The sequence below is a fragment of the Toxoplasma gondii genome, chromosome XI (assembly GCF_000006565.2).
Source record: "Toxoplasma gondii ME49 chromosome XI, whole genome shotgun sequence".
NCBI lineage: Eukaryota > Apicomplexa > Conoidasida > Eucoccidiorida > Sarcocystidae > Toxoplasma > Toxoplasma gondii.
This window is the reverse complement of record NC_031479.1, coordinates 6494279-6520747: the sequence shown is the minus strand read 5'-3', so window position 1 is coordinate 6520747 and position 26469 is coordinate 6494279. Positions and strand designations below refer to the sequence as shown.

Here is a 26469-nt window from a genome sequence, read left to right as displayed (position 1 = left end):
AAGTTTGCATAGACGGCCGAAAACAGAGAGCCGCGAAGCGATATTCGCATGCGGATCACATCTTCGACGGAATATGTCGACTGGCGGGCAACTCCCGCGCGTTTTCTCGGCTTCGATCCTTCGTAGCAAAACCTTTTCCTTCTCCCCTGGCCTGTCTCAAAGAAACAAGCGCTTGCTGTTGCATGCAGCGCCGCGAGTCTCGGCGTCCCCCGAGGAGAGAAACGGAGAGAGTCGATCTGTCGAAATCGGCGAAGGAAACATGAATGGCGCAGGAACTGATGGGTGGAAGACATTCTTTTCAGATCTCGCGCGGGACCTCAAAAGGTGTACCTGCTTCGTCTTTCCTCATTCACTCGATCTACTCTCATCCAAATACTTCTACACACATAAAAGCACATGCGTGCATACACATAAAAGCTAAAACATATATATATATATATATACATACAGACGTACTATATATATATATATAAGTATTATAAATAAATATATATATATATATATATGTATAGATACATTTGTGTTTGTATGAATGTGTAGTGTAGGGGTATGGCTCTTCTGTTTCTCCCTATTTCACAGCTTTGTCAATGGTGGGATGTATGTTCATTGGCAGACGTATTCATGGGCAAGTAGACCGTGTGCCGCTCTACACTCTCAGCTGTCTGATGTTTTCTGTGACTCGCCGCCGCGCGGGGCAGGAGTGGACAACGTGAGTTGTCTCTCTCTGGAGGACGCGAGACCGTCGCCTCCTCGTTGGCCGTCATATTTTTTTCGAACGTAAATCGCTGAAGAACTGCTGCTGGTGCTCATCTGTGCTGTCTGTCTAGTCAAGTGAAAGACCTTCTCTCCGGAGTCGTCTCTCCTCGCGCCTCTCGGAATTCCGATTAATCGCAATCGAATTCCACGTCTTTCGCACGTCAACCGAAGCACCATCGAAAATATCTGAATACTCATATGCACATATACATATATCTATATATCTATATATATGTATATGCATATATATATATATATATATGGATATATATATATATATATATATATATATATATGGATATCTGTTCGCGTGTTCGCACGGTTGACCTTCAAAAGTATTCAGGTCGACTGCGTCTCCGGAAACGCATGGCAGATTTGAAGGAGTCGCGCTGTCTTTGAAAAGGGTGCAGGGCGGAGAGCAAGAACCTCTCTTGAACGTCGGACTGTTCGTTCATGAAGGCAGAGTCTGGAGCGCGTACTTTTTTTCTCCCTCGAAGTGAATGCGGGAGGACCTTGGAAAGTCACATGCTGCTTTCTTGCCTACGCAAAAGGAGGCGTCTGTGTGTGTGAAGCAAAGTCGCTGGGTTTCCGCCTGAGAAAGCGCGAGGATTTTTCGGAGTGAAACAGAGAGCTCACTGAAGAGGAGACCCCCGCGGCTGAGAGAGACTGCTGTCGGGCCAGCAGTGCACCCAAAAAGGCACAAGTTGCAGCGACTTTCCTCTCCAAGAAGAGCAGAAGAGAGGCGAAGAGAGAAAAGAGAGAGGAGAGAAGGGCAGAAGAACAACAGAGAGAAAAGCGGAGAGAGAGAAGGGGAGAGAGAGAGTAGGCGAAGGAGAGAGAGAGAGAAGAGGGAACACCGAGGAGGAGGAGAGGAAGGGAAAAAGGAAAAAGAGAAGAGAGAAGAAAACAACAAAATCAGAGAGAGGAGAAGGAAGAGATCGAGGAACGTGGAAGAGAGGAAGATTTGGAAAGGGAGAGACGAGAAAGCGAGAGCGGGAGAGAGACAGCGAGCTGCGAGAGATGCGTCACTGGAAGACAGCAGAATCGAGACAGCCTCGTTTTTTCTCTCCCTTGTGTCTCCTCTTTCTCTCGTTTCCTATGTTTCTCCTTCCGCTTTCTTTCCGAGACTACCAAAGGAAAGCAAAAGAAGAAGAAAGGAAAGAAAAGTCGACCCTCTCACATCCGAGAGGCCATGGACGCACTCGGAGACCGAGAGAAGACACACCAGCACAAATACGCAGAGAAGCAGCAACGTTCGAGCAGCCGACGCTAGCGAAACACAAAGCATTGCCAGAAAGAGACAACTGTGGCTAAAAAATGGAGAAGAATCTCGAAGAGACATAGACGGGAGAGTGAGCACAAACGTTCCCCACTGCCTCAGCTCCCGCGCTCTGTCTTCTCTGTGGAGTTCTGTCTCTCCTCTTTTTCTTCGCTTTCTGCTTTTCTTCCTGTGCTGCTTCTTCCTGTGCGGCTTCTTCCTTTCCTTCTTCGTTTTTTTCTTGGTTTTTTTCTTGGTTTTTTTCTTGTTTTTTTTCCCGTCCGGAGCTTACCTTTTTCTTCGGTGTCCTCTCTTTGAGCTGCGCTAGCGGCGGCTTCAGAGCGCACTGCCCTCGCCTGGAGGGGGGTGTGTGGAGCTCCGTCGTTACTTTTTTTCTCGAAATTAATTTTGTCCACACACTGGGCTCGCGCTCTCCATATTTTCATCAAGACACAGTAGCAGCAGCGGCCGCAGGTCCTCCTTCTCCGTCCTCTCTTCGTTCCTTGTCTTTCTGTCTACTCCTTACTTTCGCTCTACTCTTCTCTCTCCGTTCCCCTCTCCTGCTTTCTTCTCTTCCCTCTCTCAGTCCCTGCTCTCCGTTCGTCCTTCTCTTCTCTCTCGGCTGCGACGTCTCTCTGGGGTATCAAAATGTCTGCCTCTCTCATGGAGAGACTCCTCGGGCGCGATGGACCGTCCATCGCCCTCCTCTTCCTTCTCTACACTCTCCAGGTCAGTCTATCTCGCTTCGTCTCTCTACTCTCTCTGTCGCCTTCTGTCTCACGCTGTCTCCGTTTTCCTCTGCACCTCTTAAGTCGGCTTTCGACGCTGGGGACGACCCTGTTGGGATGCGCAGTTCCTGGGCCGCATTCTTCTTCTTCCATTTTTCTCTTTTTCCTCTCTCGCCGGCCATGGTCCTTCGTTTCTCGCTGCCTTGCGTCCGCCTGTGCAGGGCATTCCGATGGGATTGAGCGGCAGTGTGCCGTTTCTGCTCTCGGGGAAAATCTCCTACAAGCAACAGTCTCTGCTCTCTCTCGTCTCTCTTCCTTTCAGGTGCGTTCTCTCTCCTCTCCTTTCGGACCTTCACTTGCCCGCGCTCTTCTTCTCTCTCTCTCAGTTGTCTTCTTCTCTTCTCTCTTCTTCTTCCTGCTCTTCTTCTCCCTGTTCTTCTTCTTCCGTGGCTTCGTCTTTTCTGTCTTTTTTTCTTTCTTCCTGCAGTTCTATTCTCTCCTCCCCGCCCTGCTTCTTCTTCTTCTTTCTTTTCTGTCTCTTCTCCTCCTCGATTCTCTGCGTATTCTTTTTCGCTCCTCACTTTTATTTCCGGTGATCTGTGCGTCTCGATTTCCCCGTCTGCTTTCCTTCTCTCTCCACCTTCCTTGCAGTCTGAAACTGCTCTGGGCGCCGCTGGTGGACGCGCTGCACTCGCCGCGGATCGGCCGCCGTCGCTCGTGGTTGCTTCCTGTCCAGTTTCTCGCGGGGACTTTGATGATTTGGGGAGGTGCCTCCTCGCGCGTTCTCGCCTGGATCGGAGGTGAGACGTCGCACCGTTTTCGAGGAAAAAACGAAGACTGCGCTTCGAAATGCAGCAGAGCGACGCGAGCCATGAAGCATGGGGCTCTCAAAAGACGAAGGGACTGCTGGAAATGGCGAGCCGTCGAATGCGAGATCGGGGACGGCGAGGAAAACAAATGCTGGATTTTTTCTGCCGGAGGAAAGTGCAAGTTGCGAAAGAAAGGGTGAACCCAGTGAAGTCTCGACGAATCTGCTGGAGAGGAAAAAAGAGTGAAAGCGAGAGAAACTTTGAAACCTGACACAATGAGTAACTTTTGATGGAGCCTGTCTTCCTCAGATGGGCCTGACCAGTCCGAACCAGACGTCGAGAGTCTCACGCTGTTTTTCGGAGTGTTGTACTTCCTCATGGCGACTCAGGCAAGTTTTTCCTCCACGCTCTTCTCTGCTTGCTTTCCGATCTTCCATCTGCTTTTTCGGTGCTCTTTTTCTATCTCGGAACCTTTTCTCCACTTTGCTTCCTTGTCTGTCCTCGCCTTCTCGCTGTCTTCCTCGACCCTCCGACGCAGACTGCCGTCCTTCGTGTCTGTCGACAGCCTTCTTCCGGCTCTCGGATGCTGCGCGCCCTTCTTCCCCGTCCTTGTCTTCTGTTGCCTTTCTCCCGACTTGCATCTCTTTTTGAGTGCGTCCATCCTTCTCCGCATCGTTGTCTACCTCGCTGCACCTCTGCGTTTCGCTATTCGGCTGTCGACTGACTTCTCGCTCTCTCTCTCTGTGTCTGCCTCGCGTCTTCTCTCTTTAGAGCTCTGTCCTTTTTTCTGCGTCTCCTCTCCGCTTTCTTTCCACAGGACATTGCAGTCGACGGATGGGCGCTGACGATGCTCAGTGAGGGCAACAAAGGGTGAGGGTCTGGCGCAGGAGCTCCTCGACGTTTTCTTCCATCTGTTCGCTTTTCTTCCATTGCCTTTTGCGTCACTCCAGCGCAGAACACAGAGAGAAGAGAAGGCGCTGCTGCCAGCCTTCGTTTCCGCGTTGCGAGTGAGAGAGAGAAACGCTCCACGGTTCTGCGTTGCCGCCGACTCTCTCTCCTTGGCATCCAGCTCTTTCTTTTCTCGAACGTCTCTCTTCATACGGCATGCGTCTCCTTCTTACCTTTCCATGTGTCTTCTCACCGCTTCAGGCGCATTTGATTCTTCCTGCGAGGCGTCTCTTTTTCCCCAGTTCCCCCAAATTTACTTTCGCGGTGATTTTTCCAAATGGTTTCGACTTTCTCGTAGATGCCACGACTCTCGGGAAGAAGTAAAATTGACATTTACGTCTCTGTCTCCCTTGTCGGCGCATTTCTCGCTCGTTCAGCTTGGCTTCGACATGCAACACCGTCGGCCAGACGCTGGGCTACTTCGTCTCTTACGTCGGCTTTCTTGCCCTCAACGATCCCCAAACTTGTCAACGTTTCCTCCCCGCCTTTCTTCTCGGCGACGCCTTCGCGGACGAAAAGCCGGGCGCACTGATCGACCTCGCAGGATTCCTCAGGTCCTCAATTCTGTCGTCGAAAAATGTTGTAAAAAAAAGAGACGCCACCTCGAAGCAACTCGTGTCCAGATTCTGCCTACGACTTCCCTGTGTCTTCCTGTACTTCTTCCTCATTTACAAATATATATATATATATATATTTATATGCATGTAAATATATATATGTATATATGCGGATGACGATGTAGATGTGGAGAGATCTAAATTTATCAAAGTGTTGTGCATACGTCTTTATGCGTGTATATGTGGGTGTAGATAAATGCAAGTTTTGGAGAGTCCTGCACTCGTAGATGCAAATACTATATAGACATACATACACATAGATATGTGCATCGGCACATGCGTTTTTTTTTCGTTCTGTTTCCTCCCATGTCGATCAGTCTTCATCTACGTCTCTCTGTCTTTCGCATCCGATCGTCCTTACCTCCCTCCCTCCCTACTGTCTATGTTAACGAGCGTAGGTTTCTACGTTTCTGGGTATCTCTTTCAGTTCGAGAGTTGTGTCGCCGTCGGTCTGCAGCCTTGCGGTTGTCCTCTGAAAGCAGCTGCGGGTATTGGAGAGTCTCAAGGAATTTAGATTTTTGCGATTTTCCGCAATTTTTTCCTGATTTTTCCAGGTTTTGGGGATGGGTGATCGTCGCCACGACTGTCGCGGTTCTGCTCTTTTTCCCGGAGAACTGCAGCAGCCGCGAAACGCAGAGAGTCTCCAGCTCTGCATGCAGAAACGAGTTGCCGCGTGCAGAGGCGACGCTCGCTGTCGGGCCGCTGGGCGCTCCAGGCGAGGAAGTTCACTTTTTCACGGAAGAGATTTTGGGTGGAGTTTCAGAGAACGGAGAAGGCCAAGGCGGCGTCCAAGGCGTCCAAGGTGCCCAGAGGACCCTCCGCAGAAGAGGGTAGGAAGAGGGAGAAACTTTCTTCAGGAGGGAAAACGTCTGCTCTCCTCAGAGGGAGGAAATGGTTGTTTCTTAGAGGAAGAGAACTGTTTCTGTGTGAGGGGAAGGCTTTCTTTTCGCGCGTCGTTTTGCCTGACCCCAAGTTTCGCAGACGGCGTCTTTCGACGCAGCAGGACTCGTTTTCGTGGACTGTTTTGTTGTGTGCTTCTCGCTGTTCCCTCTGCGCCTCCACGCGGCACAGAGGTTTGTTCTTCGGTCGCCTTTCCACGGTTTGCACGCTGTTTTCCCCCGTCTCTGCCGCGGAAACTGAGGTTCTCTGGACGCGACAGAGAGACAGGGAAGAAACGAAAGAAGCCGGGTGCTTCCAGAAGCCGCGAGCTGAAAAGGGATCTGGAGAAAGCACAGAAGCGGGGGAGAGCAAGCGAGAAAAAGAAGAGCGTCACGAAGAGTGAGCGAAGAACGGAGAGACGCACGCGCGGTTTGGAGGCTCTGATCGCTGAGCTCGCAGGGGTGAGATCCAGCTGGGATTTTTGCCTTGTTCGACGAGAACAATTCTTCCTCACAGGTTCTTGAATTTCTCTTCAGCGCTCATCCAGACGCGAATCCCCAGAGTGCCGCGACGCTCGCTGAAGCCACTGGAGCCGCCGAGCCTGAAGGCGTCCTTGAGTCTTACTCTCTCCTATGGCAGGTAGGCATGTTTGTTTTTTCTTTGCTCTCTCCTTCTTGTCTCTCTGGAGAGGGCGACGAGACTGGCTTGTTCTGTCTTCTCTCAAAGTGAAGCTCCCCGTTCCTCAGAGGCGTTTCAGCAACCTCCTCACCAACAATCCCCTCCCCCGCCGCCGCCTCCGTCCTTCCTCGCTGGCCGCGTTCACATGCCGTTCGTACACGAGCTCTCATGCAGCCGCCGCCTTCTCGGCTGTCAGATCCACTTTTCTCGCGCCTACGAAATCTCCCCGAACGACCAGTTGTCTGTAGACCGACCGCAACAGAGTCGCTCGGCGCTGTCCCTCTGTCCGTCTGGATTGTGTCCGCGAACCAGCGAAGACTCGGAGCCTTCAGAGGTGAAGCGCGTTTCGCTTCCCCTCATGCGGAGTCCCCACTGCGTGAGGACTTACTTCGCTGAGGCTGCTTTTGCTGCATGCACTCGTGTGTACCTGCGTCTGCTGCGAACTCTCCCTTCCCAGTTGTTTTTCGTCCGCTGCATGCATTTTCTTCAGCTTCTTTTCTTGCCGCCGGTGCGGACGCTGGTGGGGCTGCTGCTGACTTGTCGCGTAGCGTTCGCATGCGTCGACGCAGCCACTCAGTTGAAGCTGATCGAGCGCGGCGTAAAGAAAGAAGACCTCGCTCTTTTCGCGCCTCTCTTCCTTCCACTCGGAATCGTTTGCCCGATGATGGTAGACCCAAGAAACTCCGAGAAACCTCAGAAAGCTCTTCTCTGCAGTTCCACACGTCCTCAACGAAGCCGCGCCCATCGCTCACAAGTTCCCATTCGGACTCTCGCGACGCAGACGCATCTGTGCAGTGATAAAAATCTTCTGCCTGTCTCTCTGGCTGTGCATCTCGTTAGAGAGTTCCACGTCTACAGAGGATACCTCCAGGTTTCGACTCACCGACACATATTCTTCACATAAATATACATATGCATATATATATATATATATGTTTTTGTAAATGTATACATATATCTATATATATATATATGTATATATATATATATATATATAAATATTTGTAGCTGGACATAGGGTGAGTGCCTCACCACAGTCCCCAAGCTTTGAGTACGTCAGCGTGTCTGGAGGTTGCTGGTCCTTCGCTCTGCGTTCCGTTCGGCCATGTGTGTGGCTGCGTTTCTGTCTCGAGCGCCGAGAGCTCCGCGTTCTCTGTCTGAACTGTCGCTTCGCTCAGGTGAGCAGGTTCCTCCGCGGCCGGTTCCCGCTGCGACTCTTCTCCTGCGGCTACCTTCTCCGAATGGGGATGTGCCTCGTCTGGGCGGGTGAGCTCAGGCTGTCTGGCGGCGCGCGTCTGCTTTTTGCGGCGCGGATCGAGCGGCGTTCCTCTCGCGTCTGGTCCACTTGGCAGAGAGGAAGCGTGTGAAACATCCTCAGAGGCGACTGCCCGAAGCACTCTCTGGGCTGCGGCTCGCTTTTTTTTTTTCGATCTCCCCAACTCAAGACCCGCAGTGGTCGCGTCTCCTGTCGACTGCACTGGTTTCAGGCGCAGTGGCGATGACAGGGCATCTCCTCGCAGACGACGGAGGTGCGCAGATGTCTTCTTCTCACTGGGCAGCGCTCTACGGCGCCATGTTCCTCATCACGGGCGTCTACAGCGTCTGCTCGGACCTCATGTTTGTGTCGCAAGTAAGGAGGCAGTGCAGAGGAGAGGAGAAGAAGCGAACCAGAAGGGCAAGCAAAAGCGACATGAGAGACAGACAGAGAGAGAGACGAGAGAGAACATGAGACAGAAGACGTCGTTCTCGCGCAACAACTCTTCGACGCGGAAGTCGTCGCCCCCATCTGTCCTCCCTCTCTGTTTTCTCTTTCTTGTCCTCTCTCGGTGTTCGCTTCGTTGTTCGCTCTCTCTGTCCTCGCTTCCTGATGCTTTTCGTTTTCTCTGTCTCTCTTCTTTCCTTGTTCTTTCCAGATGGCTTTCTTCGCCCAGGTGTCGGATCCGCGCATTGGAGGCACTTACATGACCTTTCTCAACACAGTCACCAACCTCGGAGTGAAGGTGAGTCTCCTCTTCTTTCTTCGCGTTCCTCTCTGCAGGCTTGCGCGTCCTGATCGACGGAACTTCCGCCGCCCAGAGAGAGGAGAGCCTTCGAGCTCCGACTGAGTCGCGAGGAGTGCATGCAAAGATCAGGTGACAGGGCGATTCCGCCCACGGCAGTGCGTCTGTGGTGTCGCCTCGTGTCTCGCGCGTTTTCTCGCGCGCGTCTCCGCGGCGTCCCCCTGCATCGCTTCTTTTCCTTGAACGAATCTTCCACTCTTTGAAGCCCTTCTGCTTCGTGACTTTGTGCGCCTGCACTCCACTGGACTGCCTGAGGTAGCCGAAGGTGCTCTTCCCAGCTTCCTGGGACTCCGTCGAGGTTGTTCCATATCGGCTGGCGACCAGGCGGAAACACAGCTGGAATGCGGACATCCCGCGTTCTCGTCTACAGCGTTCTGTTTCGCTTTTTTGAGCTCAAAACGTTCTCCGCGCAACTCTCGCGTCGCGCCTCGTGCATGCTTGCGTCTCGGTGGAGACACACAGAGAGATGCTGTGTTCTCCAGAGTGCGAGTCTCTTTCTCCTGTCGCGGTGTCTATATCCTGGGCATTTACGGCTTGGGCGACGTCTCGGCAGGGATTTCTTCTTGTTTTTTTCTTTCCTTTCATCTTTTTGATGAACTTGCAGATTTCGCGTCTGTGTTTTGTTTTTGTCTTTGCAGTGGCCTCATACCCTGAGTCTCCTCCTCATGGACGTCGTCGGAGTCCAAGATTGCTCAGACGCCTCCGACGCGACATCTGGTATGCTGTCCTTTTCTCTTTTCACCCCTCCACTGTGTCAGATCTTTTCTTTGCATTTTCTGTTCTGCGTCTCGTGGGGTCTTTCTGCTTCTCAGCACACATTTTCTTCCATCGGTTTTTGTTCGTTCCACTCATCTCATCCTCTTTCCTTATCTTTTCTTTCAGAGGTGATGGGAGGCGCTGCGCCGACTTGCCGCGTAGTGCTCGACGCCTACTTCGTGCAAGTAGCAGCCTGCTTCCTCGCAGGTGGGCTTCGGTGATCGCGAGAAGGCGACTCTTTGAGAAAAGGACTGAACACGAGCTTGAAAAAGGGGATTCTAAAACATTAACGAAGCTTCAGGGCAGAATCGAGGAACGAATGGAGAGAAACTGGACAGCGCCTGAGAAGAAAACTACTGAGAGTTGAAATCGCTTGTCTGTTCGACGAATCGAAAGTCGCGTTTCACCCCTATCGCCGCATCCTCATTTGCCCGCTTGACATGCCGGAGTGTCTAACACGTCGCACATCTTCTTTCGTCTCTGCTTTCTTCTTTTCTTCTGCTTTTTCGTCACGTTTTCTGCTTTCATGTGGGTTGGTGTCTCGTTTCGTCTTCCCTCTTCGCATCCATTTTGTCTCCTCTTTTGCGTATCCCTTTTCTTCTTCTCCTCTTGTCTCTTTTCCATCGTCTCCTTCGTTTCCTCTCTTCTCGTGCTCCGGTGTTTTCGTTCCTGGACCAGCTTGTTGCGCTCCGCAATCCTCTCAGATCTGGAACTCATCTTCCCTTTCGTCGTTTCAGGCGTTCTCTGGCTGGCCCTCTGCTGGCGCCGCGTCGAGGCCTTGCAGCAGGTGCCTCTCTCTGAGTGGCGGGTGGAGATTCGTCGGCCGAACTCGTCGCGAGGCGACTCCGACGGAACCGAGCTGAAGAGAGTGGAGAAGTGAAATGGAGCGTCGAGAGAACTTTCTCCCTTCCAGGCGAGATTCTTCTCTCTTTCGCCTGAGAACCAGCAAGCAGAGGATGCGCGCGAGACGTGACTAGGAAGAAAACGAGAGAAAGGGGAGAGCAACGCGGAAACGGTGGCACGAAAAGACAACGCAGAAGTCGGTCTCTTCTTCGCGAGGCGTCCTGTTCCGTGACAGAGAGACAGAGATCGACTGCTGCGGTATCTCGTCCGTTCACTGCTTTTGCACCGTTTGCCTTCCCTTTGTTTCGCGTAAACTCCTTCTTTTCTCCGGAAAACGCCGTGGAGAAAGACGGCAAGCAGGAGAGGCGCTCGACGAGCAGACGAGAAACGAGGAAGAAGCCAGCAGATCCTCTCGCTTTATCTGGTGCCTCTTGTTCGCGGAAATTTCTTTGGGAGGCCCACAGCCACTGTCTCTCTGTCAGCTCTCGTGCGGTTCCTGCTTGTACGTTTCCTGGCGTTGTTTCTTTGTCTCCGGAAAAGGTTTTCGTCTCCGTTCCGGAAGGAGAGCCCACGAGCGACTGCGCAAGCCCCGAGCCACTCTGCGCGGACACTGTGCTGCGGAGACGCTTGGTTTTCTCTGTGTTCGAGCGAAACGAAAACTCAGCACCCCTTTTCGCCTCTGTCGAAACATGTGTGTGTGTGTCTCGAGGCTCTCGCGCCTACATCGTCGGCGCATGGGCGCGGAAGAGCGGCGGAGATGCTGGAACAGAGAAGCGGGGATGCGCCACCACGCAAAGGAAATACGAAGGCGGAGAGAAGAAATGTTTCCGAGGACTCGGAACGCGTTGCGAGTTCCCCTCTAAAGCGCAGTTGAGAGACGAAGCACTGACCAGGACAGAAACCGCAGAGAGAACATGCTGAGAGGCAGAGAAGAGAGAGCTGAGGAGTGGAAAGAGAAAGAACGGAGAAACTGGAAGCGAGAGAACGAGGGGGAGGCAATACGGGGAAACAGGACAGAGAGAGGGCGGCGAGGCGCGCGGAACGAAGAGAGAGACGAGAAGCGAAACGAAAGCGAGAAAGCAGAGAGAAAAGGATGTGCAGTAGTGGAATGGCTTTCGACAGCTGAAAGGGGTGGACAGGATTATTATCGTTTTCTCTAGGGAAGAGTATGGGTCGAGGATATTCGTTTTCTCTGGAAAATGCGCTAGTCGACAGAAACGCGACGCTAGGAAAGTGCAAGCGCTTAAGTGACCTAGGAGCACTGAGACCGGCCCAGAACTCCAGTTCCCTGTTTAACAAGTTCCCAAGATAGCCTCACCGAATGCACTTTCGGCCAGTCTTCCTTACTAGAGAGGAAAACTCAACCTCGCCGTGACCGTGGACCGGAGAACAAAACTCAGTCAAATCAACGAGACGAAGATAACTACCGCGGTGCTTCCACCAAAAGATACTTGTGGCCGGAGTCGCAGGTCACCGATTTCACATACGAATGCATATTCATATAGATATGCTCGTATATTCATATATCTCTGTATACACATACATATATGCATATATATATATATATATATATATATATATATTTCCGGTGTGCTGTCTTTTCTACGAAGAGAGAACAGGGGGACTCTCGTGTGTGTCGACGCGAATTTCTGCAGTGCGAAGGGATGTGGTTTTTAATTTTTTCAGCTGGTTTGGAAGATGTATCTGACATTTCGGGCCAGCTTGAGAGGAAGCTTACGAGCGCCCTTCCAAGCCGCGACCGCGGGTCACACTGCTGCATGCAGTCTCTGCGGCTTGCCCAAGCTGAAAAAGAAGAACTGAGAAAGTGGCGAGGCAGCGACGCCCTTCACAAGCGCCGCCGGCCCATATGCACAAACTTTCTCTTCCTAAACTGTGACCGAAAAAGATCGCTCCTCTCCACCTCCTTCCCCTTCTTCCTGAGACTCGCGCTCTCCGAATCGAGAGCTCTCGTCTTGTCTTCTTGGAACCTGCCCCAACTGCTGTCTCTACCACTCCACTGTTCCACCCTAGAGTTTCTGCTCTCTCTTTACACATATGCAGACGCGTACACTTATACATATATATATATATATATGTATGTATACATATTCGTGTTTATGGATATACAGAGAAATGTGTGGTCTCTGTTGATTTTTGTTTCCTGTTCTGCTTCCAGTCCCTTGAACAATCTCTGTAAGCAAGCCGATTCGATTTCCGGAGTTTTCCGAGTTCTCCACACCCTCTCACTTTTTTCTGTTCTCCCCAGCGCAAGCGGAAGCGCCTTCTTCCGTCCTTAGAAACCGTCGGATTCTCCTCTGTGTTTCTCTTCTCTCCGCTTCTCGCCCAGAGCCGCCGACCCTCCCCCCCCCCTGTGTCGCGGAGGCGCGACCGCTTCCTCAGAACTCCAAAACGAAATCTCTCCACGAAGTCGCCCCGTCTTTCGAGTCTCTTCCTCGCCCTCTTCCAGCTCCTCCTTTCCCTTCGTCTTTGCCTCTCATTTCAAGTCGCCGCTTCACTTCTGTGGCGTCTCCTCCGGCCTAGCTCGCTCCGCGCCGGGCGTCTCCTCGAGAGTGTCAGCTCGCGAGGCCTGTAGACCCGCTCCCGAGATCTGCTGCGCCTGGGGGGTCTCTGGCGGACCGCCTGACACTGCCTCGCCCCTGTCTCCGGAAGTCACGCGTCCGTCCGGCGCGAAGGAGACGGCGAACGGCGCCGGCACAGGGAACGCAGAGACGAGGGCAGAGGAAGGGACCGCAGGCCCCGAGAGAGACGAAAGCGCCTCTGCGGCCAGACCACTGGACGCAAATGCGACTCTCTCGCGCGGATTCTGAGGGAATGGAAAAGCAGAGAACGACGCAGTGGACGCTCCAGACGACGCCTGCTTGGGGGCTTCCTGGGCAAGCAGGCCCGCGCGGCCTTCCCCGCAAACCGTCTCCGTCTCCGCCCGGTCCCCGTGCTCAGACCCTCTGTCTCCTGCTGTGGCGGGGGCACTGGAGACACGCGAGACGCCTGGAGTGGGGTCACCGGCTTCGCGCCGGCTGGGCGAATTGACGAAGGACGAGGAGACCGCGAAGGACGAAGCAAAGGATGGAGAGTCCTCGACCCCCGCGCCCATCTGGGAAGCTTGGAGAGCAGTTGGAGACGCCGGAGAAGACGTGTGAATAGGAGAAGCGAGCGTCGCGTGTGACGCGCCGGGCAGGCTCTCGTCGCTTTTCTGGGTGTCCTCGGACGGCTTGGGCTCTTCGGGTCGCCGTCCGTCGCTCGCCACAGGGGATGCGAGGCCTGTCCCCTCCGGTGTCTCTGTGCGAGGTGGAAGGTGGTTCCCCGCCGCGGCTCCGCCGGCACCCTCCCCCGTGTCGCCCTCAAACGCCTGTGCATGCACCCGGTGTTGCTCGATCTCGCGCTCCAGCGCCTCCTGCTGTCGCTGAAGCTCCACGAGTTTCCGCTGCAGAGCCAGCTCCTGCTCCGCCTGACTTGCGCCCTCAGGTAGCAGCAGGCAGAGGCCCTCGGGCGGCGACGGCGGCCTCAAGGCCCCATGTTGTGGGGTGTTTCCAGTGTCTCCGTTCTCGGAGCCGCCCTCGCGCTCCGATTCCGCGCGCGCAGGCGTCGACAGTGCTGGCGTCAGGAAGGCCAGCGGAAGCGTCCCTGAGGAAAACGAGGCCTGAAACGCGCCCAAACCTTCGGGCGCCTGTCCCGTGACTCTTGCTACGGCGCCCGGCGCTCCTGCGCGGTCGTGGAAGCCGTGCGAAGGCAGCGCCGGACATGAGGCGAACGCACTCGACGCGCTCGCGCCCTGAAGCTGCGCGAGGCCCTGGGCGGCAATTCCGGCGGGGGCCTCGCGCGCCGTGGCAAGAGTCACGAAGGTCCCGGATACGCCTGGCAGACTCTGGGCCGCAATTCCTGAGAGGGCGTCGACCGGCGCCTGGAGGAAGAGAACTTGTTTCTCCTTCTCGCGGTTGTTCTCCTTGCCCAGCCCAACAGCGAGAGGCGCTGCAGAGAAAGAGACAAACGTCGGGGGTCCTTCTGCGGGCACCCCTGGACTCGCGCCAGATCCGGTGTCGCCGGTCGCCCGCTCTTGGCTGGGCCCTCGCGCCCCAAGGGCGAGGGTCTCGCCCTCGGCTCGCGCAGCCTCCTGTGTTTGGGCGCCGGCCTGGGCGTCCGGCCGCGGTCCTTCCTGGCTAGCCATCCCCAAGTCCCCTACCCCGAGACTTTCGCCCGCCGCGGCCCCCAAATTGAGGCCGCTGTCGGCTTTCTTCGGATCTGCAGGCCCCGCGGGGGCGCCGGCAGCCACCCCAGCCTCGGCCTCGCCGCCTACGCCTGTCTCCTCGCCCGGCAAAGTGCCTCCAGGGCCCACCGGGTTCCCCACAACGCACTCCTCATTGGGCTCGAGAGGTGCCTGGATGCGCTTGGGGGGTACCACCCCGGCGTGGAGGTTCTGGACGCGGTCGAGGCCCCAGCGTCGCTTGAATCGAAAGCACCACGTTGAGCTGGCTTTGAAGTCCGAGACTGCCAGGTTGCCCGCGATTTCGCTCGCCAGTCGCCGCATCTCTGTGTCCTTGAGGATCCGCCCTTCCTGCTGCTGCACTGCACATACGTGGAGACAAAGCTGCTGCTCCAGGGTGACGTACTTGCCGTGCTTCCGGCCGCGCCGCGAGAGCTTCTCGCCTGGCAGCTGCTCCAGCACTGCCTTCTGCATGCGCCAGCGCCGCACCAAACTCTCTGTGACGCCCATCTGCTTCGCGGCCTTCGTGTTGCTGCTCATGCCCTCGGCCGCCGCGACCACCGCCAGCTTGAAAGACGCTGAGTAACTCTTGCGAATTCCCCCTGCCTTGATCATTCCCAGCCCCCGCCACGCGAGCGCCTCCCCCGACAACATGCCCCGTTCCCCCGCTGCGTCTGCCTTCACCAGCGCCGCGGGCCCGCCCTCGCTCGGCGACGGAGACGCAGAGACAGCTGGAGCATCCGAGACAGCCGGAGACGCGGAGACAGATGCAGAAGCAGAGACAGGAGACACGGAGACAGGTGGAGACACCGAAGGGGCGGAAAGGACAGACCCCGCCGCCTCGCCCTCCGGCCTCTCCGGGGAACGCGTCTGCGGATCCGGCTCTTCCTCGGGGGCCTGATGGCCCGGCTCCGGCGCGCCCTCGGCGGCGCACGAGACCAGAACGACAGGCGGTCCCTGAGAGTGGCTGTCGGCACCCGCCTCGCCTTCGCCTGCGGCCGAGAAAGTCGCAGGGGCTGGAACTTCGAGGCCCGACCCACCTCCCAGGCTTCCTGGGAGCGCGCCCGATCCATCGGCGCAGCTCGCCGCGGTTGTGGTTGAAAAACTTGCGGGATCTTTCGCCCCGCATGGCGGCCCGAATGCCCCACACGCGGGTCCCTCTGCGCCTGGGGCCTCGGCCACAGTCTCTGCCGCGGCCTCTTTGTCCGGTCCCTGTGCTGGGCCTTCGGGAGTCGCGGGCAGATGCGGAGACCCCGAGGCCCCCAGGGAAGGCCCGTGGACGGCCTCATGTCCAGCGGGGTGAGCCATCACAAACGCAGTCGGCTCGACGTCTCCCGGGCCGGAACTGACGAACGCTGGAGCTCCACTGTCTCCACTGTCTCCGACGGAGTCTGCTCTCTTCTTCCGGACGCCAGCCCTGCGCTTCGTCTTCGCTGCTGGCGCGCCCGCCCCAGGCGAGGCTTCCGCAGGCGCCTCGCCTGTCTCCGCTGCCTCCGCAGCCGCGACCTCCTGCGACGCTTCACGCGCAGGCCCCGCTTCCGCTCCAGAAGCCGCCCCGTCGGGGGCCGGCCCGAGGCCCGGAGTCGCGCGAGTCGCCGTCCTCGGGCATTTGTTTTTGCTCCCCCGCGGCCGCCCGCGCGGGCGCTTCCCCGCTGCCTGGCCCTCGGGGCCTTGGGTTCCAGTCGCGAACTGCGGACCCGCAGCCGCGTCGGGCGTCTCGGCGTTGGCATCGCCAACTGCGGGCGGTGCCCTGGCGCCCAGGAAGCCAAGTGTCTCCCCAGAAGGGACTGCCTGGGCGACGCCGGGCGCCGCTGGCCCTCCGCCGGCGACTGCGGCGGCGAGTGCCGCGAGGCGCTCCACCGTGACGGCCGTGAGGGCCGAAGAGGGGAAGGGAGCGAAGGAGGACGAGAACGAGGGGAAGGACGCGGAGAGAATAGGCGAGGAGACAACTGCGAGGCCCGGCTGCGAGGAAGGATGCGTCGAAAGGAGACCCGCCTGGACTCCGGATCCCTCTGGGTTGCCGAGTTCCTGACGCCCGAAAAAGACAGTCGGCGCGGTCTCGCATTCGCTCTGGGCCTGCCCCGGTCGGCACTGAGCATCCAGGGCCTCGAAGGCGACCGCGCCCGCGGCGCCTTCTCCTCTTGCCAGGTCCCTCTCGAACGACCCCACAGTTGGAGACAACAGGACGTTGCCGCTCGGAGGCGCGGCGTCTCCAGACAGGAGACAGGCCGCCGTGGAGCCCGGGGAGGGCTCCTCGCGGCCTTCGCTCGGCGACTGCGCCCCTGCGGGGCCCTCGAGAGGCGCGGCGGAGGCAAACGAGGAAGAAAAGCCGCTGCTGCCGAGGAGACCCGACGCGGGCGGAACCGACGAAGAGACAGCGAGACTGGAAGGCGACGGGTGGGGCGACGACGCGCCTGACGAAAGGACGAGATGCGTGGGCGACGTCGCGCATTCGGGCCGCGGTTCGGCGCCGAGTGTCTCCGCCTGCGCCGTCGCGTCGCGGGCCTCGGCGCGTTCTTCGACGGCGTTGGGCTCTACCTTCACGGCGGCAATGGCGGCCGCGAGGGCGGAAACTCCACCCTCGTGGGTGGGCACCGCCTGGAATGGGGGCGAGTAGAAAGAGGACGAAGAGAAGGCCGTCGGCGACGGCTGCGGACTCCCGCGGCGCGCGAGCGTACCGGCGGTCGCGAGGCCCGAGACCGGCGCCCCCACGGCAAACGGGCCGGAAAAGGAGACACCGCCCGCGTCGACGACCCAGGCTGCGGGCGCCTGGCCCTGGCTGGCGAGGAAGGCTGCGTGTTGGGGGTGGGAGCCGGAGAAGGGCGCGGAGGAGACAGCGATCAGGCTGGGCCCCGCCGCGCCCGGATTCGCGATCAGCGTCGCACCCGAGGCCTGGGGAAAGAGGATGCCTTGCCCGACAGAGGATCCCGCGGGGACAGTTCCCTTGGCGCCGACGGCGGCGCTGGACGCCGAGACGCCTGGCGAAGTGAGCAGCAGAAGCGAAGAGGCCCCAATCTGCGAGAGCAAGTGCGACGACGCACTCGCGCCCGCCGCCGCGCTGCCGCCCCCGTGGGCTTCCGAGAGTCCGGGATGGACCTGCGAGAGGTCGACATGTGAAGAAGAGAGCGGCAGGGAGACCGAGGGCAGGGAGGAAGGGAGCGCGACGAGGGCGTTCCCCTCGGAGCTCCCCGATGGATTGAAGAAGACTGCGGGGCCTGCATGCGACGCGGAGAGGTGACCGTGCGCCTGGAAGCCGCCAGCTGCAGCTGTCGACCGCGTCGCGCCCTCGGAGTTGTTCAGAGGCATCAGGAGCGGAGCGGCGGCACCCGCGGAAGAGAGCGACGAAGCTGGGCCCGAACTGCCGCCCTCCGCAGACCCAGCCCGCTGCAGCAGGTGCTCCACTCGGTGGGCAGAGCTGTCCAGCTGGGTAGTCGCACTCTGCGCCATCTTGCAGCTGCGGCGCGAGGCGTCCGGGCCTTCAAGAAAGAGACACGTAGGGACAGCGGGCCTCACCGCCTCAAGCGCAAAGCGTCGCCAGCGAGGACGAGACCCCGCGCATGCTTCGCGCAGCCACACGCGGCGACCGGCGCCCCCAGTGAGAAAAATAAATGTGACAAAACAGAGACAAGCGAAGAAAGGAGAACGCGCAAAACGGAGAGACAAGCAGAGAAAAATCGAGTGCGAACAACTGAGAGACAAGAAGAGGAAAGGACGACTGCGAACAACTGAGAGACAAGAGAAGAAAAAGACGAGTGCGAACAACTGAGAGACAGAAGAAGAAAGGAAACTGTGAGACAAGACAACGGAGGGAAACTACACCGCGTAGAGCCCTCAAAAAAAGCGGGCGCCGAAGCAGAGCGGCGCGCCGGCCACTGGGGAGAACCGTTTCCTTCAGGAGCTTCGAGAGAGCGCCGAAGTTAGAGTTGCAACATCCTTTCCTGGCTCCAGAGACGAAGGTGCCACGAAGCAGTGAACAGAACTCGCGGAAGAGTCTCAGCACAGAGCGAAAACAGCCGTGACGGCGTCGGCTTCGGGGAAGCGGAGATTGAAAGGGAGAAGTGAAGACCTGGGGACCGATTCGAAAGAGAGAAACGCGAAGAGAGAGAAGCAAGGGGAAACCCCAAGATGAGGAACGCAGGCCTCGGCAGCACCCTCTTTCGGCGCCTGCAGCCAGAGCTTCTGCGCCTCACAGGCCAGCGAGGTATACGTCCAGGGGACGGAGTCAAAAAACGGAAACGATCACGTTTCAGGCTTTGCCCGTCACACGAAGCAGGCGGCTGGCTCCGGTTTCGCGCATCTCCAGTCTGTTGGCAGAGAAGGAGACAGAAATGTGCAGAAGGGAGAGTGGGGTACTCTGCAGGCAGCCACAGGAGGAGTTCTTTCTGGACTTTTGTCCGGAACGCGAGCGACAGAGAAAAGAGAGAGAACGGTAGAGCCGCCACACGGCGTCGGTTCACAGTTGTTCGCCGAACTGCCCAGTCACAGCTCGAACGACTGCACTGAGTTGAGGAAAGTGGACAGTTGAACTGGGGGTTCTTCAGTGCCGACCCAAAGCCGAGAGGTACTAGAGTGCATCCCAGGGGAGCTCGGCGCGGTGCACTCGACGAGATGCAGCGCCGGAGCCGCTCGAGTGTTGCGGCGCAGCGAAGGCGCGACAAACAACGAAGCGCAGGCACCTCCACGGCCCGTCAACCGAAGCCACAAATGGCGCGAGAGACGCAAAAACAGGAAAACGAACGAAGATTGTCCGCTCGATATCGGTCGGGTCGCGCAGGGACGAGAGGACGCGTGGTTCCTCGTCAAGTGACGTTGTTTGACGGACGTTGTTTGAACTGTACTTTCTTGAAGGTTTCTTATGGCTAGAAAGGTCGCCACAATATGAATAAAAAGGAACTAACGGCGCCCTTCCCCAGATCCGTTCCGCGTTTCACACCTCGAAAAACTCATCGCGGAAGGTTTCCCAGTTTCTGCACACGCATAGAAGAAGGCTTTCTTTTGCAGCTACAAGAAGCACCCTTTTCCCGACACGCACCCGTCGTCGGAAAGGGTCTCGGTAATCGAGAAGGGCGAAAAAAAAGACGAGTTTCGGGAAGAGAGGACCCTTTTTCTTGCATCCGACGTCGCGACAGGCGAACGCCGCAAAAAAGAAGGCGGGAGAAGCGCAAAACGCACGGTAAATCGCTCTCCAGCCAGCGAGAAATAAGACGATTTCTCTGCAACCTCGTCCATTGACTTTCCATCTCGCTCGAAAATAGAGCGAAAAAGAGCCTTTTACAAAGCACTCAATCGGCGCCCAGCTGGACACGTCTCTCGTCCTGCTCCACACTTCCTGTATAAAACGCGACGGCAGAGTGGCAGCGTGAGGGGAAACCACGCGCCTCGCCTGCCACTCTCCACCCTTTAGCAACTCTGCTTTGCTAGCGCTCACAGGGAAGCGTGCGCGCGCTTGCGCAAAAAGTCTTCACTTCAACGCATAAGGCGAATCCGAACTCGTTCTTCATCGCGACGTGAAACCCGCCAACGCGCACTTGCGCTCAGGCGTGTATATATGCAGTGCAAGTTTTGTCCGGGATGTTCGTATGTGCAGGTAGGACCAATTTTTCGAGAGCGCGTTTGTTTGACATTGTTCCTCACTGGAGCTTCCAGTTACGCAGGGGAATGGGCCGGCTTCGAGGCGCAAAGACGAATTGTCGCGGATCAGATCGCGCAATATTTATGCGAACTGGTGTCCCCGGCATTCCATTGTAGGACCGTTACAGTTAGAGGCAGAAAGGAACGGGGACCACTGTGTGTCGAAAATTTTGTGTCTACGACTTTTTAGCCTTCTGTCGCAAAGCGTTCGAACACCCGCCGCTTCTTTCCGGTCAATTTGTCAGTGTGGTGGCGTTTAACTTCTTCGCGTAGGGATCCTGTTGCGAGGGCGGCTAACGACTTTCGGCTGAAGGAGCGGAAGGTCTCAGCGTCTCGGGCTCGCGATGGGTTTGCTCTTGAGCCGCGAACTGGCAGATCAGCAAAACTCAAAATGGTACGAGATTTGATCAGTACCGCCACACCGTGAGAAATCATGGCATAGCTTCATGTTCGTGAACACGACTCGGGTAGAAACGATCGTTCACTGTCAGGGCTTCAGGTACGACCCACACTTTATACTAAGACGAAAGTGCAACGAAAGTTGCCGATTGCGAGAAGGGCTGTAGTCAATTGCAAGGAAACGCCACGTTTAGCCGGGTTCAACAGTGGACTTACTGGTGAAAGCTTGGTCGCCGTGTTGGAAACGGAGTAGGTGTTACCTGTGTGCAGAGAGAGACACAAACGACAACGGAACGAGACGAAAATGCAAGTCTAAAGCCAGTCACAGGCACGATAAAGTGTATTACAAGTGTTTGAACGGGCTACATCAGATATAAAGCCGCCAGTTAGTGCATGTATAAATGTCGCATTACCTATTCGTCTGTGAGTCCTCCCAGAGAGTCGGGCTCTGAATGCCCGAATGCTTATCCGCCGTTGCGCTGGCAGATAAACCGTGCAAGGAATAATGAGCTTCATCTTCTCATCTAAGTTGACCCTCCGTTATTTATGTTAGCCGGTAACATGGTGGCGCAACATCGCCTTTGGTAAAAGAAGACGCTAGCGAATGCGTGAGGTGCTTCTGAAGTATCACTAGGTGGCGACGGAGTTACGCGCGTGACTGTTCTCAAACTCTATTTGGCGAGCCTCTGTACTGGAGACACGGTGTTTTGGTATGGAGTACAACGGTAGTTCCGAATACCCATCTGGAACACTGAACAGTCGCAGATCTAGTGGGACAAGATCCAGCAACACTTGTTAATGTTCGACACGTGGCGCATCCCCATGGACCCGCGCTCCACGATGAGGAACCGAGGGAGGGGTCTGCCCGGTCTCTCAATTCAAAGTTCGGCGGGGGAAAAGAGCGCCGAAGAGTCAGCTGGTACGGGCTTCCCCCAGACGGGACAGAGGACCTCTGAGACGAGGCACAGGTCCCCCCCCCAGATATCGCGGGAAGTTCCCTCTTGGCCACCCTAGACGGCAGCCCCTGGCAGAGATTGCAAAAATCACGCAAAGCGTTGCTCATCAGGGCTCAGGCGCTTTCCCCCTCACTGCATTTCTATAGACACCACCATCTTCACCATATCTCGAGGAAATCGGAGCCACACAGCTCGTCTGTGCCGCGCGAGTTCCAGCACCCGAGACAGGACGAAGATGGCTTTGCATCCCTCGTCTCGGCTCTCCAGTCAATTTAGAAGGCGCATGCTTCCAAGGGGCACCTTGATTACCATGCACACCGGCGTCGCGTCCACGACGGGAGTCACGGGTCCAATGAACCGCATGGGCATGATGAACCTCGCGGGACTTAGTGGCCTCGCCTCGTGGATTCGGGTGAACCTCACGAGCCTCATGGGTCTCATGGACACCCTGAGCACCACGGGTATCACAGGGTCACTGACATTATGGCCCGGGAGAGGGAGACCCGCAAGCACGTGCTGGACCATTTTTTCGGCCTCACTCGCGAGATCGGCGATCTGAGGCTCCCGCTCCCCACACTGACATATTTGGGAAAGGCGACAGCCATCCGAAAGACCGTGAGGACCCTGGGACCAGCCCGAGAACGAAAGAAGCGAGGAGTCGGGGGAGCCGTGAATGTAGCTGGATCATCACAGTGACTTTCACTTCCATGGTAGCCACGGGCCTCTGTTTCACGGGTTTTGTTCGCACGGTCCTCATTCCCATCATGCTGTTAACTCCACACCACCTTATGATGCCTTTGCCTCATATGCCGTACCACCACATGCACCGCCATCCACGGGGAAACAAGAGGATTCCGAATGTACTCCTTCAGCCACGGAATGGCAGGATATGGCACGAAGAAGCGGCACGGCCTCTCTAGCGTGCGCTTGGGTCACCACGGACATGGCAAACCGCATGAAACGCGGGGAAGGTTCCCTGATCGTCCTGCAACAGACAATTCGAAAAACGCGATGGACGGGGCTCACGGCTACGAACGTCACCCGTACGGGATGCTCCGTGGCGCGCACAACAGTTTTTCCTCTTCAAGACACAGTCGCATGCCTATGATGCACTTCTCGCCTCCCAGTGACGAGGATTTTCAAGAGTTTCACTCCTTCATATCGCAGAAGCCATTGTTCGGGCAACATGAGGGTCACCCTAAACCCCAGACAGAGGAAGGAAAGGCAGAGGATCGTGGAGCCGGATCGGAGATCCCCCTACCCCGCCGACCTCATCAGGTGCAAAAGAAGCACAGAGGTCCGAGAGACGAGGCCAAGACGCTGAAGAAGTCGAACAGGTAGAGCTAGATGTCGAGACACCCGGAGCCGATCTTGTCGTACCTCCTCCCCCCCCATGTCGCAGATAGGTTAATGGAGCAAGAGGATCCAGGTGCAGAGGCCGTTTCTGGATCTGCCGATGCGCCTGAGGCTCCCGTAAAAATTCCGTAAACGGTAAAAGTCAACTTTAAATTTCGAAAGGCCTTCGCGAAGCCGCCTCTGTTTGCAGTGTATGCCGAACCGGACCCCCTGGTACGCAACTGAGAAAACATTTCTGGGGTGCTTGCGAAGGCATGACACAACTCTGTGAGTCTTCAGTCCCTCGGCAGTGCTGATAAAATGGTTTGATGCTGGGTGTATACACCTGATTCTGGGAGACAGGAGCGCCTACTCCGCTGTCCGCGAAGCGGACACGGAGAAGGTCGGTGATACCGTTCACCTTGGCTTGTTTTTGCGATAGCAGATTTGGGCGAACGTGGCAGTAGTTTCTAGGGGTAACCATTGAGGGCTGGGGATGAAGCCCTATTTGAAATGTTCGGCAGAGTGTGTTTCTGGAGGCAAGGGCAAATGCCTTCGCCACTGTGCAAAGATATTGCGTTTCCAGTGCAGGAGCACAGGGGAAACGTTTCATGCAGATTAATTTTGACTTTTTCCTCGATCTAATTCTGCGCCGTCTTGCGCGACGCCCGTCCACATTTCACCCGCGCGTGCCCGGCAGACGTACCGAAGAACGTCAAGCTTGTGGTCTGCACGAAGCGTCGTGTTCCTTTTGAATTTCACGACTAGAGACGGAATGTTTCTCTTTCCCGTGAAAACACCCAAGCAGGATTCGCCGTTTCGAAAACCCTTGTGAAGCTCCATGTTGCACCCCTCGTCAACTTTTTCGAGTCAGCAGTCCATAGGGAACTAAACTGAACGACGCAGGTAGCCTGTGCTGCAGATAACCGCGACGAAGTTCAAACCCGTGTGCCACCTTTGTTGTAACGGATGTACACCACCACCCCACTGAACTGCTTAAGATGGCCAGAGTGTCGGATTTCGTTATCCCACCGGTATTCGTGTTACCTTGGAAGCTGCAGAAAAACAAAAACAAGCAGTTGCGTGCAAGCTGCACAAGTATCATGAAGTCTACTGTGGTAGTCTCTTTCGATGGCAAACCGAGTGAGTGAGGTGTCGAGCGCAGATGGGCACCACCACAGACAGATGGTGTCGTATTACAGAATAAAGGAGTTTCACTCCCGTACAGCGGCTTTCTGGCTCAACTGTTCACTAAAGTGCATTCATGAGATCGAATTCAAAGTTGCCGCGGCTCTATCCTTGGTTTTTTCATCTCTAGATTTCCGCTTTCAGCGACGTACGGCGTGGTGCTGGCCATCTGACTAATGAGCTTGAATTTCAGGAATCGAGATACAGGTTCTAATCCTTCAGGCGCAGTCTATTATTGCGTAACAGGCTTAGCATGTAGGAGCATACAACCTCCAGTAGCTGATTGCTCGGTAGGCTCTGCCGATACGCCGCCGATATTTCACACGGGCAACTGTCGGTGTCTCGTGTACACTCGAGGTCAACAGTTTCCCAGGCGATTCACTTCATCATGAAGGGCAAAACGCCCGTGTCACAGCACAAAAGTCGTTGAGGAAGTGGCTGAAGAATCTACATCGACATATCGTTCCATGCTGTCAACCCGCATACAACGCAAGGAGGTTCGTGATAAGAATCCAATCTGCACACACAAGCAAGTGTTGTGAGAAGTGCCCTGACCCTCCAGCGACAGCCTGCGATGATTAAAAGAAGTGAATTCAGTGTAGCGTTTGAGCGTAATGCAGCGTCTCTCCTTCGAAGCCGGGTACAGTCCTCGGAAGGCATGGGTTCCCCTGACAGTTTCTCCAGAAACGTTGCATGGCTGAAACTGGAAGTGAAACACTCCCAAAATGCCAGAAATGCTGCAAATGGATTCGACCATCTCCCCCGCTCGCTGTTTCTTATTAATTCCTCTGTTGATCGGAGAGAAGGGGTACTGTCGCAGTTGTAATTGCTCCCAGTTTCTGATCATGAACGAAGGCATCTTCTGGCAAGCCATGAAAGAACTGATTTCCAAACACATCTATGCTACTGTCTCGAGCGTTTCAATTGCTTCCTGTGAACAGAGGGCGAATTTGTTGCCTTCTTTCATCTACTACACCAGTCACAGCAGGGATTTCCTCCCTTTTCACACAAAAGCGTTTCCAGCATGGTCCAGTTAGATTGGTCATGCGGTCTGGGGAAGCAATACATATAACGGCAGTTGTTTTAACAGAATTCCGGCAGACAGCCAACAAAAATACCATGAAGCGATGCTTCAGTATTGACTCCGAACAAGTTAGGTCTAAACGCGGGAAACCAAGACCGGTTCAGCTACTAATGAAGGAAAGACCAACGAAAAATGTTGTTATCTATCATTCCTAGAGTCACTAAACGTAGAGATCAACCACTCAGAGCTCCCACGCAGTCCGGTGGCACCCTGGCACCGCCAGACGCCAATCTCGCGTACGTGAAAGTACAAAGAGTCAAGTACACAACAGCATCAAATGTAGAGACACCGGCGACTGCACTGCCCGGTTTGAAAGGAGAAGGACACAGTGACACTTCACAGTAAATTCCTGTCGAGGTTAACCACACTGTGTCACACTTTCCGAGGCATGAAAGAACTATCTCGCATTCACAAACGACGGTGAAGGTTTCCCCAAAATCTGTGCAGACGACGCCGCATTCCGCGGACATTGTCATCCATCGTTTACAGCGAAGCAAGCTGAGTCGAGTACAGGTCAGGTGAGGATCGAAGGAGTTTCACTCGACCTCAATGTTGTATTCCTCCTCTTCCCGCTCTACCAGTTCCTCTGCTTCTCGTAATTCCCCGCTTGCCTTTCTGCAGATGCTGGTCGTGTCGTTCCAGTGCTTTCTGTCGCCTTTGCCACGCATTCCCTCGAGGATAGAAATTAAGGCTTTCTGCTTTCGTATCAACAGCCGAAGTTGGTCTTTTGCGTTACGTAAATCGTCCGTAATACGCCAAATTTCGTTCCTGACATGCCACATATGCGGAAGCTGTAGCGCCTCTGGGCGGAGCTGTTTCTCCTTTTTGTAAGCAGAGTATCGCACGGTGGCGGAGGTGGTCAGACGCCGAAAAGCAAGCACGCTTTCGTACAGGCGCTCCGACGTAGTTTTTACTTGAGCCACGACCTCCGCCCAGTCTTCGCCTGTCTCCGGCCACGGGTCATTCCAGTATGAGGGAGACCGATATAGGCCGTGTGCCACCGTGCTTGCCAATGCGGCGAAACACGCCAGTATCACCACATGCCTTCCCATTTTCATGGTACAAAAAAGCGACCCCTGGACTACAGCTAATCGCTGCTGACACGACATCACCAGAGAGAAATCTTCAGCGTGGCGAGAGTTCAAACGACACGGGCGATCTTTATTCATACTTCCTCTTACGTGCGACCCCCAAGAAAGAAATTTCTGCTAAAAGTACTGCAATTGCAGTAGTTGTGCCTACTTTGGTGGCAACCCCAGTTCGACTGAGCACGGTGGACCGCCTCCAAGTACACGCTTGCCAACGTTTGTCACGCCGAAAGGCGT

At 55.8% G+C, this 26469-nt stretch overlaps 6 protein-coding genes across 6 annotated transcripts; 2 read left to right on the top strand and 4 right to left on the bottom strand.

Moving 5' to 3' along the window:
• The first annotated feature begins 1891 nt into the window (after positions 1-1891).
• TGME49_215940 (Acetyl-coenzyme A transporter, putative) lies at positions 1892-11823 on the top strand. Its single transcript, XM_002370863.2, has 15 exons — positions 1892-2743; positions 2964-3064; positions 3394-3542; positions 3861-3940; positions 4369-4421; positions 4877-5053; positions 5671-5946; positions 6532-6634; positions 7164-7340; positions 7852-7939; positions 8161-8303; positions 8587-8673; positions 9372-9450; positions 9616-9696; positions 10227-11823. The coding sequence occupies exons 1-15, from the start codon at positions 2663-2665 to the stop codon at positions 10367-10369; spliced, it is 1818 nt and encodes a 605-aa protein (XP_002370904.1). The 5' UTR covers positions 1892-2662; the 3' UTR covers positions 10370-11823.
• A 192-nt stretch (positions 11824-12015) lies between these two features.
• On the bottom strand, positions 12016-17998 carry TGME49_215950 (hypothetical protein; the record flags this gene model as incomplete). The annotated part of the gene is made up of 1 exon (XM_002370864.1): positions 12016-17998. The coding sequence occupies one exon, from the start codon at positions 17996-17998 to the stop codon at positions 12845-12847; it is 5154 nt and encodes a 1717-aa protein (XP_002370905.1). The 3' UTR covers positions 12016-12844.
• A 2456-nt stretch (positions 17999-20454) lies between these two features.
• TGME49_215955 (hypothetical protein) lies at positions 20455-22062 on the bottom strand (the record flags this gene model as incomplete). The annotated part of the gene is made up of 3 exons (XM_018779706.1): positions 20455-20550; positions 20798-20841; positions 21847-22062. The coding sequence occupies 3 exons, from the start codon at positions 22060-22062 to the stop codon at positions 20508-20510; spliced, it is 303 nt and encodes a 100-aa protein (XP_018635220.1). The 3' UTR covers positions 20455-20507.
• Positions 22063-22094: 32 nt separating this feature from the next.
• On the top strand, positions 22095-26401 carry TGME49_215960 (hypothetical protein). The gene has a single exon (XM_018779707.1). The coding sequence runs from the start codon at positions 22396-22398 to the stop codon at positions 22876-22878; it is 483 nt and encodes a 160-aa protein (XP_018635221.1). The 5' UTR covers positions 22095-22395; the 3' UTR covers positions 22879-26401.
• On the bottom strand, positions 24167-25183 carry TGME49_215970 (hypothetical protein). Its single transcript, XM_002370866.2, has one exon. It carries the CDS (start codon positions 24956-24958, stop codon positions 24470-24472), a length of 489 nt encoding a protein of 162 aa, XP_002370907.1. The 5' UTR covers positions 24959-25183; the 3' UTR covers positions 24167-24469.
• Positions 25681-26313, bottom strand: TGME49_215980 (hypothetical protein; the record flags this gene model as incomplete). The annotated part of the gene is made up of 1 exon (XM_002370867.2): positions 25681-26313. The coding sequence occupies one exon, from the start codon at positions 26311-26313 to the stop codon at positions 25681-25683; it is 633 nt and encodes a 210-aa protein (XP_002370908.2).
• Positions 26402-26469: the final 68 nt, after the last annotated feature.

Excerpts from the sequence above, each read along its gene's own strand:
- TGME49_215960 (XM_018779707.1), top strand. The coding sequence starts at position 22,396 with ATGTACTCCTTCAGCCACGGAATGGCAGGATATGGCACGAAGAAGCGG.
- TGME49_215970 (XM_002370866.2), bottom strand. The coding sequence starts at position 24,958 with ATGTGTTTGGAAATCAGTTCTTTCATGGCTTGCCAGAAGATGCCTTCG.
- TGME49_215940 (XM_002370863.2), top strand. The coding sequence starts at position 2,663 with ATGTCTGCCTCTCTCATGGAGAGACTCCTCGGGCGCGATGGACCGTCC. Across the intron at positions 3,065-3,393 it reads CTCGTCTCTCTTCCTTTCAG|TCTGAAACTGCTCTGGGCGC; the intron begins GTGCGTTCTCTC and ends CCTTCCTTGCAG. Across the intron at positions 8,304-8,586 it reads ACCTCATGTTTGTGTCGCAA|ATGGCTTTCTTCGCCCAGGT; the intron begins GTAAGGAGGCAG and ends TGTTCTTTCCAG.